Genomic DNA, 15,166 nt, shown 5'->3' with positions numbered 1-15,166 from the left:
TCAGCCCCTCAATACAGTGAAGTCGTCCTGTACCCTGAAACAGCCCAAAAGAATAATGTTTCCACCTCTGTGCTTGACTGTAGGGATGGTGTTCTTGGGGTCATAGTCAACATTTCTCTCCCTCCAAACACGGCGAGTTGATGCCAAAGAGTTCGATTTTGGTCTCATCTGACCACAGCACTTCCTCCCAAGGCTTCTCTGAATCATTAAATGTTTTTTTGCAAACTTCAGATGGGCCTGTACATTCTTGAGCAGGGGGACCTTGCGGGCGCTGCAGGATTTCAATCCATTGTGGCGTAGTGTGTTACCAATAGTTTGCTTGGTGACTGTGGTCCCAACTGCTTTGAGATCATTATCAAGCTCCTCCCGTGTAGTTCTGGGCTGATCTCTCACCTTTCTCATGAGGCGAGATCTTGCATGGAGCTACAGACCGAGGGCGATTGATTTTTCATTTTGTATTTCTTCCGTTTCTGAATAATCACACTAACAAGTCTCCTTCTCTCTAAGCTCTTCTTGCTGATGGTCTTGTAGCCCATTCCAGCCTTGTGCAGGTCTACAATCTGGTATGTTTGACAGCTCTTTGGTCTTGCCCATGGTGGTGGAGAGGTTGGAATGGAAAATACAGATTCTGTGGACAGGTGTCCACTGACATTAGGACATTAGGACATTAGGAGTACTTTCTTAAAGTGACAGGACTAATCTGTGTTCCACATGGGAACATAACCAATCTGTGGGAGGCAGAATTCTTGCTGGTTGGTAGGGGATCAAATACTTATTTCACTCGATCAAATGCTAATCAATTTACAACCTTTATATAATGTGTTTTTCTGGATTTTTTGGTTGATATTCTATCTCTATCCGTTAAAATAAACCTACCATAAAGATTATAGACCCTTCATTTCTTTGAATGTGGGCAAACTTACAACATCAGCAGGGGATGAAAAAAGTATGTGCCCCACTGTATTCTGGTTTGGCTGCTGGCATCGCACTGGGATGTGGCCTATTTCACTAAATATGAGGCCAAAGGATTGTGATATTGTCTCACTTTCATGTTTCCTATCAGTTCACGTGGCCAGTTACTACATAAGAAAAATGTTACCTTTATACCCAAGTTTGTGCAGAAGTTTTTTTTTCTTCCTAAGACATCTTCATTTTTGTTAACTTATGAAAAGACTCCTTCATTTCTACTTCATTTATCAATTATTCTGTAATGCTGGACAATATTACCAGTTACAAGCACTCTGACCTTTCTTACCAATTTCATGTATTCTTTATCTTTGATCTTTTTCCTCTGAAAAATCTTAATTCATTAGGTTGTTAAATACAGTGAAAGTTGGATCATGTCACATAGGAGTTCCTCCCTGCTGTTCTGTATTAATCAGGAGGTGTAAAAGAGTGCTGATTAGCTCAGAGTAAGAGCAGACCATGTGATGTCGAACAGCTGGTATATTCTCTGTAGCCAAGCCAGCAGGTTCGTTTGTGAGCGAATACCTGCTGATAGAAACTACAGCAGTGCAGTGGGGTCACATGGTCATTTTCTTTTTTGAGGGAGAAGTTTTTAACCTCTGGAGACCCAGAAAGAACTTTTTCCAAAAGTTCAAATTTATTTTTGTAGTATTTGGAACAGTGTTGTTATAATATTATTTACAAATATAGTCTTATTTTAATTTTAGTTTTAGTTGTGTGCTGGTTTTTTATTAGTGTTTTTTTTTATATATATATTCCATTTCCTGTATAGTTAAAAAAAAAAATTCATTTTTTGTTTTACTAATTTTAGTACATCAAGTTATATTTGTTTTATTTCAGAAAAGTTGTCAAGGTATTTATATATATTTTTTTATTTCAACTTAATTTAAATGAACCAAAAATTCTATAATGATTTTTACTAAAGTAAAACTAACATTTTTTTTTAATGTATGTTTACAGCAAACAAATGTTCAATTTCTTGTTGTTGTGTGACAAATTAAAAGGCCCATCCTGTTCTTTTTATTAGCTAGCAGGCTTCAATTACATCAGTTTAATCTTAATTTGCAGTTTAATTTTCTCTCTTGCAGGACATAGCTGTAATTAGGTTAAAACAATTTAGAAAATCCTTGTAATCCCATCTGAATTACAGTCAGTGTTTTATTGTTGTAGTCACTGATGTTTTGTGTATCTTTTCAGATGAAGCGTTTGAGTCTGGCAGTGAGTTGTGGAGGTGGGGTGTTTCGGCTTTTGGACGAGGGCTCTCTGCCCGTTTCACTCTTGGAGTCGAGCAGCACTTGTGTGGTTGACATGATATCGGGAAACTCCCAGGCTGTGATCCCTCCAAACTCCAAGAAGTGGGTGGATTCTGTGGCCCAGATTCTGCACAGGTGTGTGTGGATTTTTTGTGGATGCGCAGTCTATGCTGTCTGTTATTAGTTCAGACAATATAGCATTCTGTATATTCTGTATATTCTTATTCTGTATATTGAGTTATATGATAATTCTGTTCCATCTACTGTTTCAAAAAAGAAAAAAATATTTACCGTTTGTTTGTTGATTGAGTCCATTTTGTATAAGCATGTATTTGTTGTGTGTTTGTTTTAGGGATGCACCGATACCATTTTTTTCAGAACCGATCCGATATCAGCAGTTTTTTTTAAATCAATGTAGAATTTCTATACCTCTGTTTGTTAAAGGTCCCCTGACATGAAATTTTCACTTTCTGTTTTTTTTAAACATTAATATGAGTTCCCCTAGCCTGTATATGGTCCCCCAGTGGCTAGAAATTTCAATCGGTGTAAACCGAGCTTTGGCTATCTTTCTTTGCCTTTGAGAAAATGAAAGCTCAGACGGGCTGATCTTGAATCTCCTCCGTATGACGTCATACGGAGGAAAGGTAACCTCCCCTTTCTCTGCTTTGCCCTCCCAGAGAATTTGGCTCGCCCATGAGAAAATGAGCTAGGAAGTACGAACGCACGAGCGCGATTTGAGTTTTTCCTTGAGAGATAGGCTTGCAAACGAGCGAAGCATGGCAGTTGATCAGTGTTCGGATGTACAAATGAACACAAAAGTATTTTTTAGTTCCTTCATCCGAGCCTGTGAAGAAACAATGGGTTAATTTTATTTTTTCTGGAAATGCGCCGACACAACTTCCCAAAGTTTTGTATGGTCCAAACATTTCACCGACGACTGTTTCCTCAACTTGGGCCAATACAGAGCTGGCCTCGATGAACGTCTGAAAATAAATCGATTGAGCTACCAAGCAACACTTTCTGATGTGTAGCCTAATTGTTCAAGTTCAGACAGGTAAAAATCGTTCAATACTGTTTAGTCAAGCCAGTGACTAAAATATCAACTTCACATCGTTTCTTTTAGTAGGATGAAAATAATCTTATTTAAATTGTGAACAAATTATACAGAAAGCGATCAAAGAACAATCTTTCCACACAGCGCGAGTTTATCTGGACAACTCGTTATGAAATCAATGACGCACGTTACACTGCACAACGAAGCTCTTACTGTATGTACATCATCGTGTTTGCATTGGTGAAAGCATTAGAGAGAGTGCAGAAACTGCTTTGCAATGATAAGATCTTCATTCTCGCGATCAACAGACTGTCATCTGCTTGCTCAATGCTCATCACGGCAATATTTTATGTGATGGGAATAGATCTAAATACTTTAAAAACTTCTCACGATTCGTTAATCTCGATAGCTGTAATAGTAAAAATAGTAAAAAGCTGTATTAAAAGTATTCGAGAGAGTTTCACATGTAATATGTAGCTATTTCATATGCAAGCATGTCAGCCAATCACAGCAGTGGCCGCGGTTACACTGAATCCCACAGCAGACACGCCCCTTCAAACAGAGCGTTCAAATCAGAGGCTAAAATCAGGCTAGGACTATTTTTTATCTAAAAAACATACTAACATCATAAGGGCAACCCAGGAAACATTATAAAATAATAAAATAACCCCATGTCAGGGGACCTTTAAACTGATAATTACTCTTTTATGTGTTAAACATCATTATAAAGAAAAACAATAAATTAAAAAATTATATGATCATAATCTTTGACAAAATACTATTATAAACTAGATTAGTTGAAAATTCAGCAGCAAATGTTACTCTAGAAAAATCATGAGAGCAAAATAATTGTATGAAATCTAAACATTTAGTGAACAAATAAAAGAGAATAAGTGTAGCACTAAATCTGTTCAAATGTTTCTCATTGCTCTTTGTATTGTTGTAAAATACATTCATGAAAAACAAGTAAATAAATGTATAATATATACTGTAAATTATATACCGTTACCGAACGCGATGCGCTGTTTGAATGGAGAATGACTGACAACCGCAGCAGAGGGAAGCACTTAACGTTACTTGAATTTGACGACTTCAATATTTATCTCTACGTCACATTAAACGATTGAATGGCTTTAGAACACTTATAATATAGTGCACGAAAAGTTGATGGTTCTTTGTAATGTTTTTGTGCCTTTTGTGAGGCTTAACAATAACACAGAATAGTATACGCACAATATCGGATTTGGATCGGTCTCGTCTGACCGATAGCCCATCCGGCAAAGAATGGCAGAATCTGAGCCGTATCCCTTGTTTGTTTGTGCCAGAAGTAAAAAACCATTAGTAAAAAAATGGCCATTATTTAAAAAAAAAATGAAATATATTATTAAATATAATTATTTAAATTAGTTATATAATAAAAAATTATTTTGCATTCATTATGGAAAAATATATTAAATGTTTTACTTTACTGATTTTTGTTGTTCTACTCAGATAGCTCAGATAGCAGATATAATTATTTGTTGATCTTTTTCTTTCTAATGTTTTGTCTTGTTCACACAGAAACGGCTTGCGCTTTATCACAGAATCTGAGATCGGATTGGCTGCCATTCATGTCAATAATCAAACATACTGCAATCCCTGTTCTTCTATTCAATCTGGTGGGTTTACATACACTTACATACACATGCAGTGCAGACGGACTGTTTTAGAACATTACTCTTTCTTAGTAGTGTTTTTTTTCAGTATGTTAACTGACTGAATAATGATGAATATGATGATGATTGATTGCACTTTATTTTTTTATTGTGTGCATAATGGACTTTTCATGGCAGTGAATTTGAGAAGTGGACTTCCTGTTGGCCAAAAGGATTGGCTTTACGCAGAAACTGACATATCAATAACAATTTCTCAACATTTCTTCACAGAATCTGTGAAAGTGAAGCCAGTCATTGCTGCAGCAACACTTTCTCAGAACACTGCTGTGGATGAGACGGCGCTCGCGGCACCTTCCCAGAATATCACAGCCTATGTGGTCAACACTGAGCTCTCTCAGGACCAGAGCAGGTAGAAGTCTGTGCCATGAATCATTCAGAATACCTCTGTCTTCTTCAAGAATAGAAATATAAAGCAAATTGGACCACCTAACTTCTCCAGATCTGGGTAGGGTTGCACCAGCCATTCGTAAGTTCTTTCTTAAAGGGGGGGTGAAACACTCAGTTTCAGTCAATCTCATGTTAATCTTGAGTACCTATAGAGTAATATTGCATCCATCATATCTCCAAAAAGTCTTTAGTTTTATTATATTTATAAATGAAAGATATGCTGTACCGAGTCTTTCCGGAAAAAGCCAAGCGGGTGGAGGCGTGCCGTGTGGGCGGAGCTAACACGCCGATAGACACACACAGACATTTGAAGCAGTTCTAATTGTCTCTGCAGGGTTCCCGCGGAGTCTTAAAAAGTCTAAAAAAGACTTAAATTCAGAAAGTGAAATTTAAGGCCTTAAAAAGTCTAAAAAACACAAGTTTAGGTCTTAAATTTAATTTACCCAAGTCTTAAAATTCTTACCTTCGTTAATTTTGTTAATTGTGGTCAAGCGTTGTCCGCCGAAAATAAAATGTTGGTTGTTTTGTTTTCTAGTAGGCTACGTGATGATGATAATCCCATGTGATAATCCCATTGCGTGATCACTGCAGGTATAACTCCTGTAAAGTAGGTGGCGGTATGTAACCCGCGCCGCCAATAAAGTGAAGGAAGTTGGTTCACTAGCTACCTGCCCGCCGAATTCGTGCAAGACAAGTTGCAACGTCGAGGTCGGGGAAGTCGGGGCTGTCGTCGAGCGCGTAGTTTTCAAATATCATGGGGACAGGGGAAGTGTGTGTTTAACATGACTTGGCTCGATAAGGGTGAGTTTTGCAGCTGGTTACAAGCTGTCCCTAGCAATAGATATGAAGCTCGCTGAAAAATATGCAAGAAGATAATACAGCTAGGGACATTGGGTGTGAAGGCGCTCGAGCATTGCGAAAACGTTTACGTGCGGACCGAACAAGATCGCTTATATAGCAAGATTTGGTATAGCGGACTTCATCAAGAGAGATCTAATTAACACCATTAGCGGACCGTATGTCTTGATGTTCGTTGTTTACTCATTAAACTGCAAGAAAGAGATGATAATTTGGTGGATGATTTAAAAATATTCGTTAATCATCTGTAAATTGTGTAGTCATTTGAATGTAATCATAACGGTCGCCTGAGGGCGCTCAACGACCACGTCATCCGTAAGCGTGAGTTTCTAACAAAAAAACAACAGTTTACTAAAAAGAATAAATACATTAAATAATTTACCATTGTTAATTTGTGTTTATTTTTGTTTGTTGTTTTTGTATTTAACCCTTTCACACGTAAATTTAAAATATTCGAACTGATCCCCCAGCGTGAGTTTTTCTAGGCGACCGTTATTTAGAACCTGTCACTTTAATGTTTCCATGATGACGCGTCATTGCTTGTCACGTGACACAGCGCAACCACAACAGTGCTGAATGAATGATGATCTGCTTTGATGTCATTTTCCCTTTTCTATTCAAAATATTCACAAATGTATTAGCTATAACATGAAACACTGATATTCCGATTGTCAAATATGTGCAAGTGGATGTGTTTTGTTGTTTAAACACCTTCATAACGATCGCGTTAGTTGATCGTTATGAAGGTGTCAGCACAAATCAGCTGTTTGTGCGATGGGCGGCGCCATGTTAGTTTACAACACGTCAATTCCTCAACTTCTCACGAAATACATGAAAGTGGCCGGAGAACTGGGAGAAGAATAGTTTAAAATGTAAAGCTATTTACACAATGTGTATCTGATATGAATAAAACGTGTCGTCTTATTAGAATGGAAAGGATTATTATTGCCGCTTCCATAGACATCAGTCAGTGTGTGTATTTTACAAACTTAAAATATGTTTAAGAATTTCTGGGATCATTCTAATGTTTCTATTTATGTGTCGTGTTGGTCTTAAACTTTACACATAATGGTCTTAAAAGGTCTTAAAAAGGTCTTAAATGTAACAAACTGAAACCTGCAAGAACCCTGCTCTGGTTCTACTCACCGCCTGCGGTTCCAACGCAAGACCGTTAACCTTTAGTGTTGGGACTGCTCCATCCTTGAGAACTAAACGATTAGCAAATCCGGCTTCGAACTGGGCCTTGTTTATAAAAAAATCATCCTCGAAATGCATGGAACAAACAAGAACACTTGCACAACTGTGTTGATGTTCTGGAAAAACAAACTCCATCCACTGGTCCCTTAACGCTTGATTATTTGGGAATCTGTGCAGTGTTGTCTTGCCTTGGCAACCGAAAACACACTTCTTTGGTGACATATTGCAGCACAGCCGATGCACAGCGCTTTGATGGGCATAGGTTACGGCTATCGCTCTACAGCTGCACGCGCGCCCTTCCGAGAGAAGTGCCCTTAGGACCGTATAAGGAAATTCCGGCGCATCTGACGTCATACACGCCCATACTCGAAAAAAAACTTTCCGAAACTTGTGACAACCAGGAAGGAGTATTTTGAGAACAGAAATACTCAATCAAACGTACAACTTAATTTTTGAAACTTTGTCCATGTTTAGCATGAGAAGCCAACTCTTTAACAGTGTAAAAAACTCACTATGCATGAAATAGCATTTCACCCCCCCTTTAAATTGGAACGGAAAATCCACACTAGAGGCTTAGCAACTACTAGCTAGTTTGTAACTAACTCTGTACTTTATTTGGTTGCACCATTTTTTTCTTAAGGCAGAATGTAAGTAGTTGGTCGTAAGCTCTCCGTAAAGTAATGCGTAGTTGCTTAAAATGACGTTTACCCTTAATGATCCAACAGCAGCCTTCAAATACGTGAACAGAAGTTGTGTTTAAAGGCTTTGAATTTCACTTTATCCTTCATTCTTTTTTCTCTTGTCTTGCCTCACGTAACTATGGTTAAAATAGGTTTTCATTAAAATATGATACTATTTAATCATGAATAACATAATAGATATTTTGTATATAAATAACATGAAACTGTGTTTAAAATTAATAAGGATCAATAAATAAATACTGATACAAAGAGAAGTGTGTAAATGGCAGCATTATCATATGCTGTATGTCTAAAGGATTCAAGTCTTTCGGGTAAAACAAAAGCTTATTGATGCAAATCAGTCTGCTGTTTTATTCCAACTGTTACTCCTGGTTGAAGGCTTCTGTAAATATTTAGTTTATTCATTGAGTTACATTTCAATGGTGCAACGTGAAAATATTTAGTAGTTTGTAAGTTGTAACTTAAGTCCTATTCGGACGGGACTAGTTTAACATTGAGAGGGGTAAAGTAATAATTACCAGAGCTTCTCTGTGATTTTAGTCCTGTCCGAATGTGCTATCTCAGTAATTATTACGGACAATGTCAGTAAAGATTACAGCGACTTTTACCATCAGTAAAAAATTACCTCAGGTAATACTAATCACGTGCGAATAGACCCGCTGTAAATATATATGTAAAAATGTCTTCATTCCGTGTTTAAAAGTAGTTTTCCGCAGTTTTTCAAGTATGGAGACGCTTGAAAAAGAATTCAGTTCTAGACACTGGGACAAGTCTGTGACAAAACTCAAGTGTTTTCCACATACCATTCAGATCAGAAAGAAGATTGAAAGAACTTGTTAGAGGCACGAAACATCTTTTAGCGTTAAGGAAGTGCCTATTACCAACACAATCCAATCTGAAGTTAATTAATACATCGTTCTACCGGACATAACTGTTTTATATATATATATAAATATAATACAGGTTATATGTGTTTGGCCACGTGATATCAGGAAGCAACATAACATGACAACAGGAGGTTGACGGCGATGCACAAATCGAGTTACCCCTCCCACTTCTGCTAGTTTTATTGAGATATCTTATCCCGTGCAAATTGGCCATTAATATTACAGACGTCCTGTGGTAAAATTACATTACTCCATCTACCCTTGTAAAGTTAATCCCGTCCGAAAAGGGCTTTAGTGTCCATTTAAGTCTAAACTAGACTGAGCTGTAACTTACGCACAGCTGGTGCAACTGGCCCCTGAACCTCAGAACAATAACCTAACATTTTAAGTGGTGTTCAAACCTTATGACTAGAAATAGCCTTATTTGACAGCTTTTTGTGCTTTGAAATGAACTAGACTTCTGCTTTAAGCAAATGACTTTACTTTTGGAAGTGAGACAACAAAACACAAATTAAAGTGAAGAAAACAATCAGTTAATTCATTGTTATGAGCTGATTACTCCATCTATCCAGTGTTGGTCCCTTTTTAAAATTATAATTATTGGATTTATTTTTTTATTTGTATTTTTTTAAATAAACCAATCAATTCACAGTCTGCAGACCAGAGTTCAAAAACCACTGTTTTACAGCACTTGCAAATAATGATAATAAGAAGTGTTAATATAAATCTGGGCCGGTATTTATAAAGAATCTTAATGTGAATCTCCTAGTGACAAAATTCTAAGAAAATTCTTAGAAATGTGGGCGTTTACTCTTAAAATTAAAGAAAAAATCCTAGTAAAGAAAAAAGTAATTTAGAAAGTATCTTAACCCTTAAAAGAGGTCTTAAGGTCAAAATTGTTAGGAGCATGGACGAGGACTTTTAAGAGGCTTAAGAGTTTCCTTAGCAGAGGAGAAAATGGCAGAAAGAAGAAGAGGGAGAAGAAATGTGTTGCAGACAATAGATGACAGTGAGTTAATAAGACGCTATAGATTGACACCCAGCCCGAATTATCCTTTAAGGATGGCCTTGTGTTCATCCACTAACTGGGCTAACAGTAAACACTGTTCCTCTATCCAGTCGGGGTTTCTCGTCCTTCTTGGTTTTGATTCCATGTTTGTTACATTAAAACCAACATTCAAACCACCACTTAAATAGACATGCCATCAATCAGTGTAATTGGAAAGAGTGGAACAATTTGTATCATTCTAAGCCAATCAAATACCTTATAGGAAATTAACAGCATGGTAAATAAAAACTAGAATGTACATTTCCAGAAGAAAATGTGAAGTGGTGCTTGCAGTGGCAAAACTCGCCGCTCGGTTGCTAGCGTGCGGTTAGCTAGTTTTTAGCAAGAAGCTAGCATGATTAGCATGTTGCTAGCATCATGCTAGCATGATTAGCATGTTGTTAGCATTATTAGCATGTTGCTAGCATGATGCTAGCATGATGCTAGCATGATTAGCATGAATAGCATGTTGCTAGCATGTTGCTAGCATGATGCTAGCATGATTAGCATTTTGCTATCATCATGCTAGCATGATTAGCATGTTGTTAGCATCATGCTAGCATGATTAGCATGTTGTTAGCATCATGCTACCAACATGCTAGCATGATTAGCATGTTGCTAGCATAATGCTAGCAAAAATAAGCATGTTGCAAACATGTTTTAGCTAGATGCTAGCATGATTAGCATATTGCTAGCATCATGCTAGCATGTTTAGCATGTTGCTAGCATGATGCTAGCATGGTTGCTAAGGTGTTACTAGGTGGCTGCTAGGGTATTATGGGTGGTTGCTAGGGCGTTGCTAGGCGGTTGCTAGGGTGTTCTGGGTGGTTGCTATGGTGTTGCTAGGGTATTCTGGGTGGTTGCTAGGGTGTTTTGGGTGGTTGCTAGGCGGTTGCTAGGGTGTTCTGGGTGGTTGGTATGGTGTTGCTAGGCAGTTGCTAGGGTATTCTGGGTGGTTGCTAGGGTGTTTTGGGTGGTTGCTAGGCGGTTGCTAGGGTGTTCTAGGTGGTTGCTAGGGTGTCGCTAGTCGGTTGCTATGGTATTCTGGGTGGTTGCTAGGCGGTTGCTAGGGCGTTGCTAGGCGGTTGCTAAGGTAATCTGGGTGGTTACTAGGGCGTTGCTAGGCGGTTGCTAGGGTGTCCTGGGTGGTTGCTAGGCGGTTGCTAGGGTGTTCTGGGTGGTTGCTAGGGCGTTGCTAGGCAGTTGCTAAGGTGTTGCTAGGGTAATCTGGGTGGTTGCTATGGTGTTACTAGGTGGTTGGTAGTTGTCACAGATGGTTACTGTTGAGTTTGTAGCATTTTATTGGCATGATTTAGCACTTAGCTAATCAATATTAGCATGTAGCTATTCACTGCTAGCATGTGTAGGATGTAGCAAGTCTTGTTTGCTAGCATGAGTCAAAAGAGCCAACCCCCATCTCTATACGATGTTCTGATACAGAGATATAGGTCTTGCAAAACGGTTGCTAGGGTACTCTGTTTGGTTGCTAGGGAGTGGCTTGGCAGCTGCCAATCATGAAGCTCCAAAGTCAATGTGAATGTATAAACCAACCCCCATCTCTATACGATGTTTTGATGCAGAGATATAGGTCTTGCAAAATGGTTGCTAGGGTACTCTGTTTGGTTGCTAGGGAGTGGCTTGGCAGCTGCCAATCATGAAACTCCAAAGGCTGCTTGTCAGTATAAATGATATAAACCAACTCCCATGCCTCTGTGACATTCAGAATGGAAGATATCCCTGTTTGGAATTTGGTTGCTAAGGTGCTCGACAATGGTTGCTAGGGAGGGGTTAGGATGTGTTGAGGTGATTCAGGATTGGCTGTTTGCTGCCCCGAGTCAAACGAGACCACCCTCATGTTTCTATGACTCTTATATCCTGAGATATCCCTTTGATCTGTTTCAATGGAAGTCTATGGAACTTGTTGCTAAGGAGCTCTAAATGGTTGCTAGGGCGTGGCTTGATAGCTTCACAATGATCCTGAGAGACTGATTGGTTGTCTGAGTAAAATGAGCCCGCCCCCTTGTCTCTATGACACTGTGATCCAGAGTTATGTTCAATATAAAAGCGGTTTCTATGGTGTAGGACGGCCCATTTCATGGGCCGTCCTACACCATAGTAAGTCAATGGGGAAAATTTGGGCAGCTCCTGCGCCCCAGGGGTGCAACTTTTACCCCATTGTGTGGTATATTCTTACAGAGCCTGTCAGCCTCTTCAAATGTGGTAAATTACACGTTTCTGCGACATCCTCGTTCCGACCTACGACTCGTCAAAGTTTGACGCAATGTTAAGTCTATGGGATTTTTCGGCCGGTTTTTCGCCCCTGGGGCGAACATCGTACCCCCGATCCCTTATAAAAGTCATAGCACACCATTCCCGAACAGGCCGCACGTTTTGACACCTCACTCATGGGTCTGTGACAAAAACTGCGGGAGGAGTAGCGCGTCAAAATGTGGCCGGAAGAATAAGAATAAGAAGAATAATAAGTATGCACAATAACACTAGTGTTGCTTTGCCATAGGCAAGCACCACTAAAAAAGGATTTATATACACATAAATAGTGTGTGTGTGTGTGTGTGTGAGAACGGTCAAATAGGAAAAATTACGCATGTAATTTCAAAGTGAAGGCTTAGAATAGACCCTATAGTTAAAATCACTCTTTTTTTCCTTCTTGGACAACCAACCAATCACAATCTTCAAAAGACTATGTCATTCATGGCAACGGGGTCAGCCCCGCCTCCTCACTAAGATGAAAGTTTTTGTCTTCTTTTCCTTACTCAGAGTTGCTCTCAGATCCGTCCCGAATCGCTCTTAAGCTAAGACTCCTATGTAAAAAATGTTAAGCTAAATAAAAGTTTTCTGAGAGGATTCTTAGAATCTTTATGAATAGGGGCCCTGTCTTGTAAAGTAAGTCAATGTTCATATTTTCAGGATGGTTACAAGTGGAATGAGTGCAGTTGGTGAGACTCCTGAGAAGACACGTCCCACAAAGAACGTGGAAAAGAAGGTATTACATACTGCAGATGTAATACCCACAGTGGCATAGGTTTGATTTTGAAATTGGTGGGGACGGGGACATAAATATTTAATATATTTAAAGTTTTGATCGAAAATATTGCTCGGGATATATCAGTGTCACTGGATATTGGTAGGGACACGTCCCTAGCGTCCCTACTAAATTCTACGCCCCTGAATACCCATATCTGATCATAAATTGCTTTCTTTTAATGCTAATGTTACACTCTCTAAATCCAAACAACAACGCTTGATGACATTCCGGAATATAAAAAGATTGACCCCCTCAGTTTTGACTGCTCCGATTACTGATCTTCCACTCAGTGACAATCTCACTTCTCCTGACAATTTGGTCTCCTTTTATAACTTTGAACTACAGCAGCTCCTTGACACTTGCACCTCTTAAAACTCGGACTGTATCATTCACTCACTCTGCTCCCTGGTTTACTCCTGAACTTCGCCACCTCAAAACCAGAGGCTGGCGATTGGAACGCCTTTATAAACGAACTTGACTTATGATACATAGAGAGCTGTATTGTGAACATGTTTATAAAGATGCACTTTATGCTGCCAAAATTGTTTTTTATTCACATTTAATTGAGTCTGGAGATAGTAATACTAAAGCACTGTTCTCAACTGTAAATCGTATTCTGAAACCTCCTGGCACACCTGTACTGCACTGCTCAATGTGATAAATTTATGTCTTTCTTCAATGACAAAATAACTACCATCCACCAACAATTGGCCTCTTTGGCCACCCCTTACTGTAGTTCGCCACACAGAGTCTCAATTAATTTTCCCCTCTCCTTTCTTCTTTTAACTTGCCATCCGCAGAAGAAATTTCTCAGTTAATTTACAAAACTAATTCTTCCACTAATTCTTCTTCTTACTTGATCCTATACCAACTCATTTGGTAAAGGCCTATTTTCCTTCTCTTTCTTCTCTTATAACTCGTATTATTCACATGTCTCTTAGCTCCGGCATTGTTCCATCATCTTTTAAAATAGCTGCCATAACCCCAGTTCTTAAGAAACTTGGTGCAGACCCTAACAATCTAGATCATTTCCGTCCCATCTCAAATCTTCCATTTATTAAAAAAATTCTTGAAAAAGCAGTGACAGCACAGGTTCATGCTCACCTTAGTAATAATAACTCGTATGAGTGTTTTCAGTCAGGGTTTCGTTCTAAGCATAGCACGGAAACTGCCCTAGTGAAAGTAACTAATGATCTGTTAATGGCTGCTGATGGCGGGTTCTTATCTATTCTTGTTTTACTTGATTTGAGTGCAGCTTTCGACACAATTTCACACAATATTCTCTTGAACCGTTTATCCGATATTGGTATCACTGGTATTCCTTATGCCTGGTTCACTTCATACCTTTCAAACCGTACACAGTTTGTACTACTAAAAACATTTCATTCCCAACCTTCTTCTGTTAGCTATGGTGTCCCCCAAGGTTCTGTCCTAAGTCCCCTATTGTTCCTAATCTACCTTCTCCCACTCGGTAATATTTTTTCCAAATTCGGTATTAAATTCCACTGTTACGCTGATGATACACAGCTTTATATATCTACAAACCCTGATTCCATTCTCCCCCCTGCCTGTCTTACCAACTGCCTTCACAAAATAAATGTCTGGTTTTCTGACAACTTCCTCAAACTTAATGGTAGTAAGACTGAAGTACTCCTTATTGGCACTAATTCTACTCACTCTAGGTCCTGCATTTTTTCGTTATCCATTGATGGTTCTTCCGTTTCTCCTTCCCGCCAGGTTCGGAACTTGGGGGTCATCTTCGACAGCACCCTTTCTTTTGAAGCTCACATTAATAACATAACCAGGTCTTGTTATTTTCATCTCCACAATATTGCTCACCTCCGTCCATTTCTCACTCTGCGTAGTTCCGCTATTCTTGTTCATTCGCTTGTCACCTGCCGCATTGATTACTGTAATTCTCTACTGTAATATCTGGTTTACCACACAAATCTCTTCATAAACTCCAGCTGATTCAGAATTCTGCAGCTCGTATCATAACCCGGACTCCATGTATTCAACATATTACCCCATCACTCCAGCAGCTACATTGGCTT

At 38.9% G+C, this 15,166-nt stretch overlaps 1 protein-coding gene across 1 annotated transcript in view; it reads left to right on the top strand.

The window, feature by feature from the left end:
* The window catches only part of nbn (nibrin), a 33,367-nt gene that overhangs the window by 9,251 nt on the left and 8,950 nt on the right, over positions 1-15,166 (top strand). Inside the window, exons 7-10 of the mRNA XM_056267648.1 lie at positions 2,164-2,354; positions 4,834-4,931; positions 5,199-5,337; positions 12,995-13,070. Coding sequence (XP_056123623.1) covers positions 2,164-2,354; positions 4,834-4,931; positions 5,199-5,337; positions 12,995-13,070 — 504 coding nt within the window. The remainder of the gene's footprint in view (positions 1-2,163; positions 2,355-4,833; positions 4,932-5,198; positions 5,338-12,994; positions 13,071-15,166) is intronic.

Source organism: Rhinichthys klamathensis, unplaced genomic scaffold (assembly GCF_029890125.1).
Source record: "Rhinichthys klamathensis goyatoka isolate OS25496 unplaced genomic scaffold, OSU_Roscu_1.1 h1tg000262l_1, whole genome shotgun sequence".
Lineage (NCBI taxonomy): Eukaryota > Metazoa > Chordata > Actinopteri > Cypriniformes > Leuciscidae > Rhinichthys > Rhinichthys klamathensis.
Note: the sequence above shows the minus strand (reverse complement) of the source record. Positions and strands in the feature narration are given on the sequence as shown.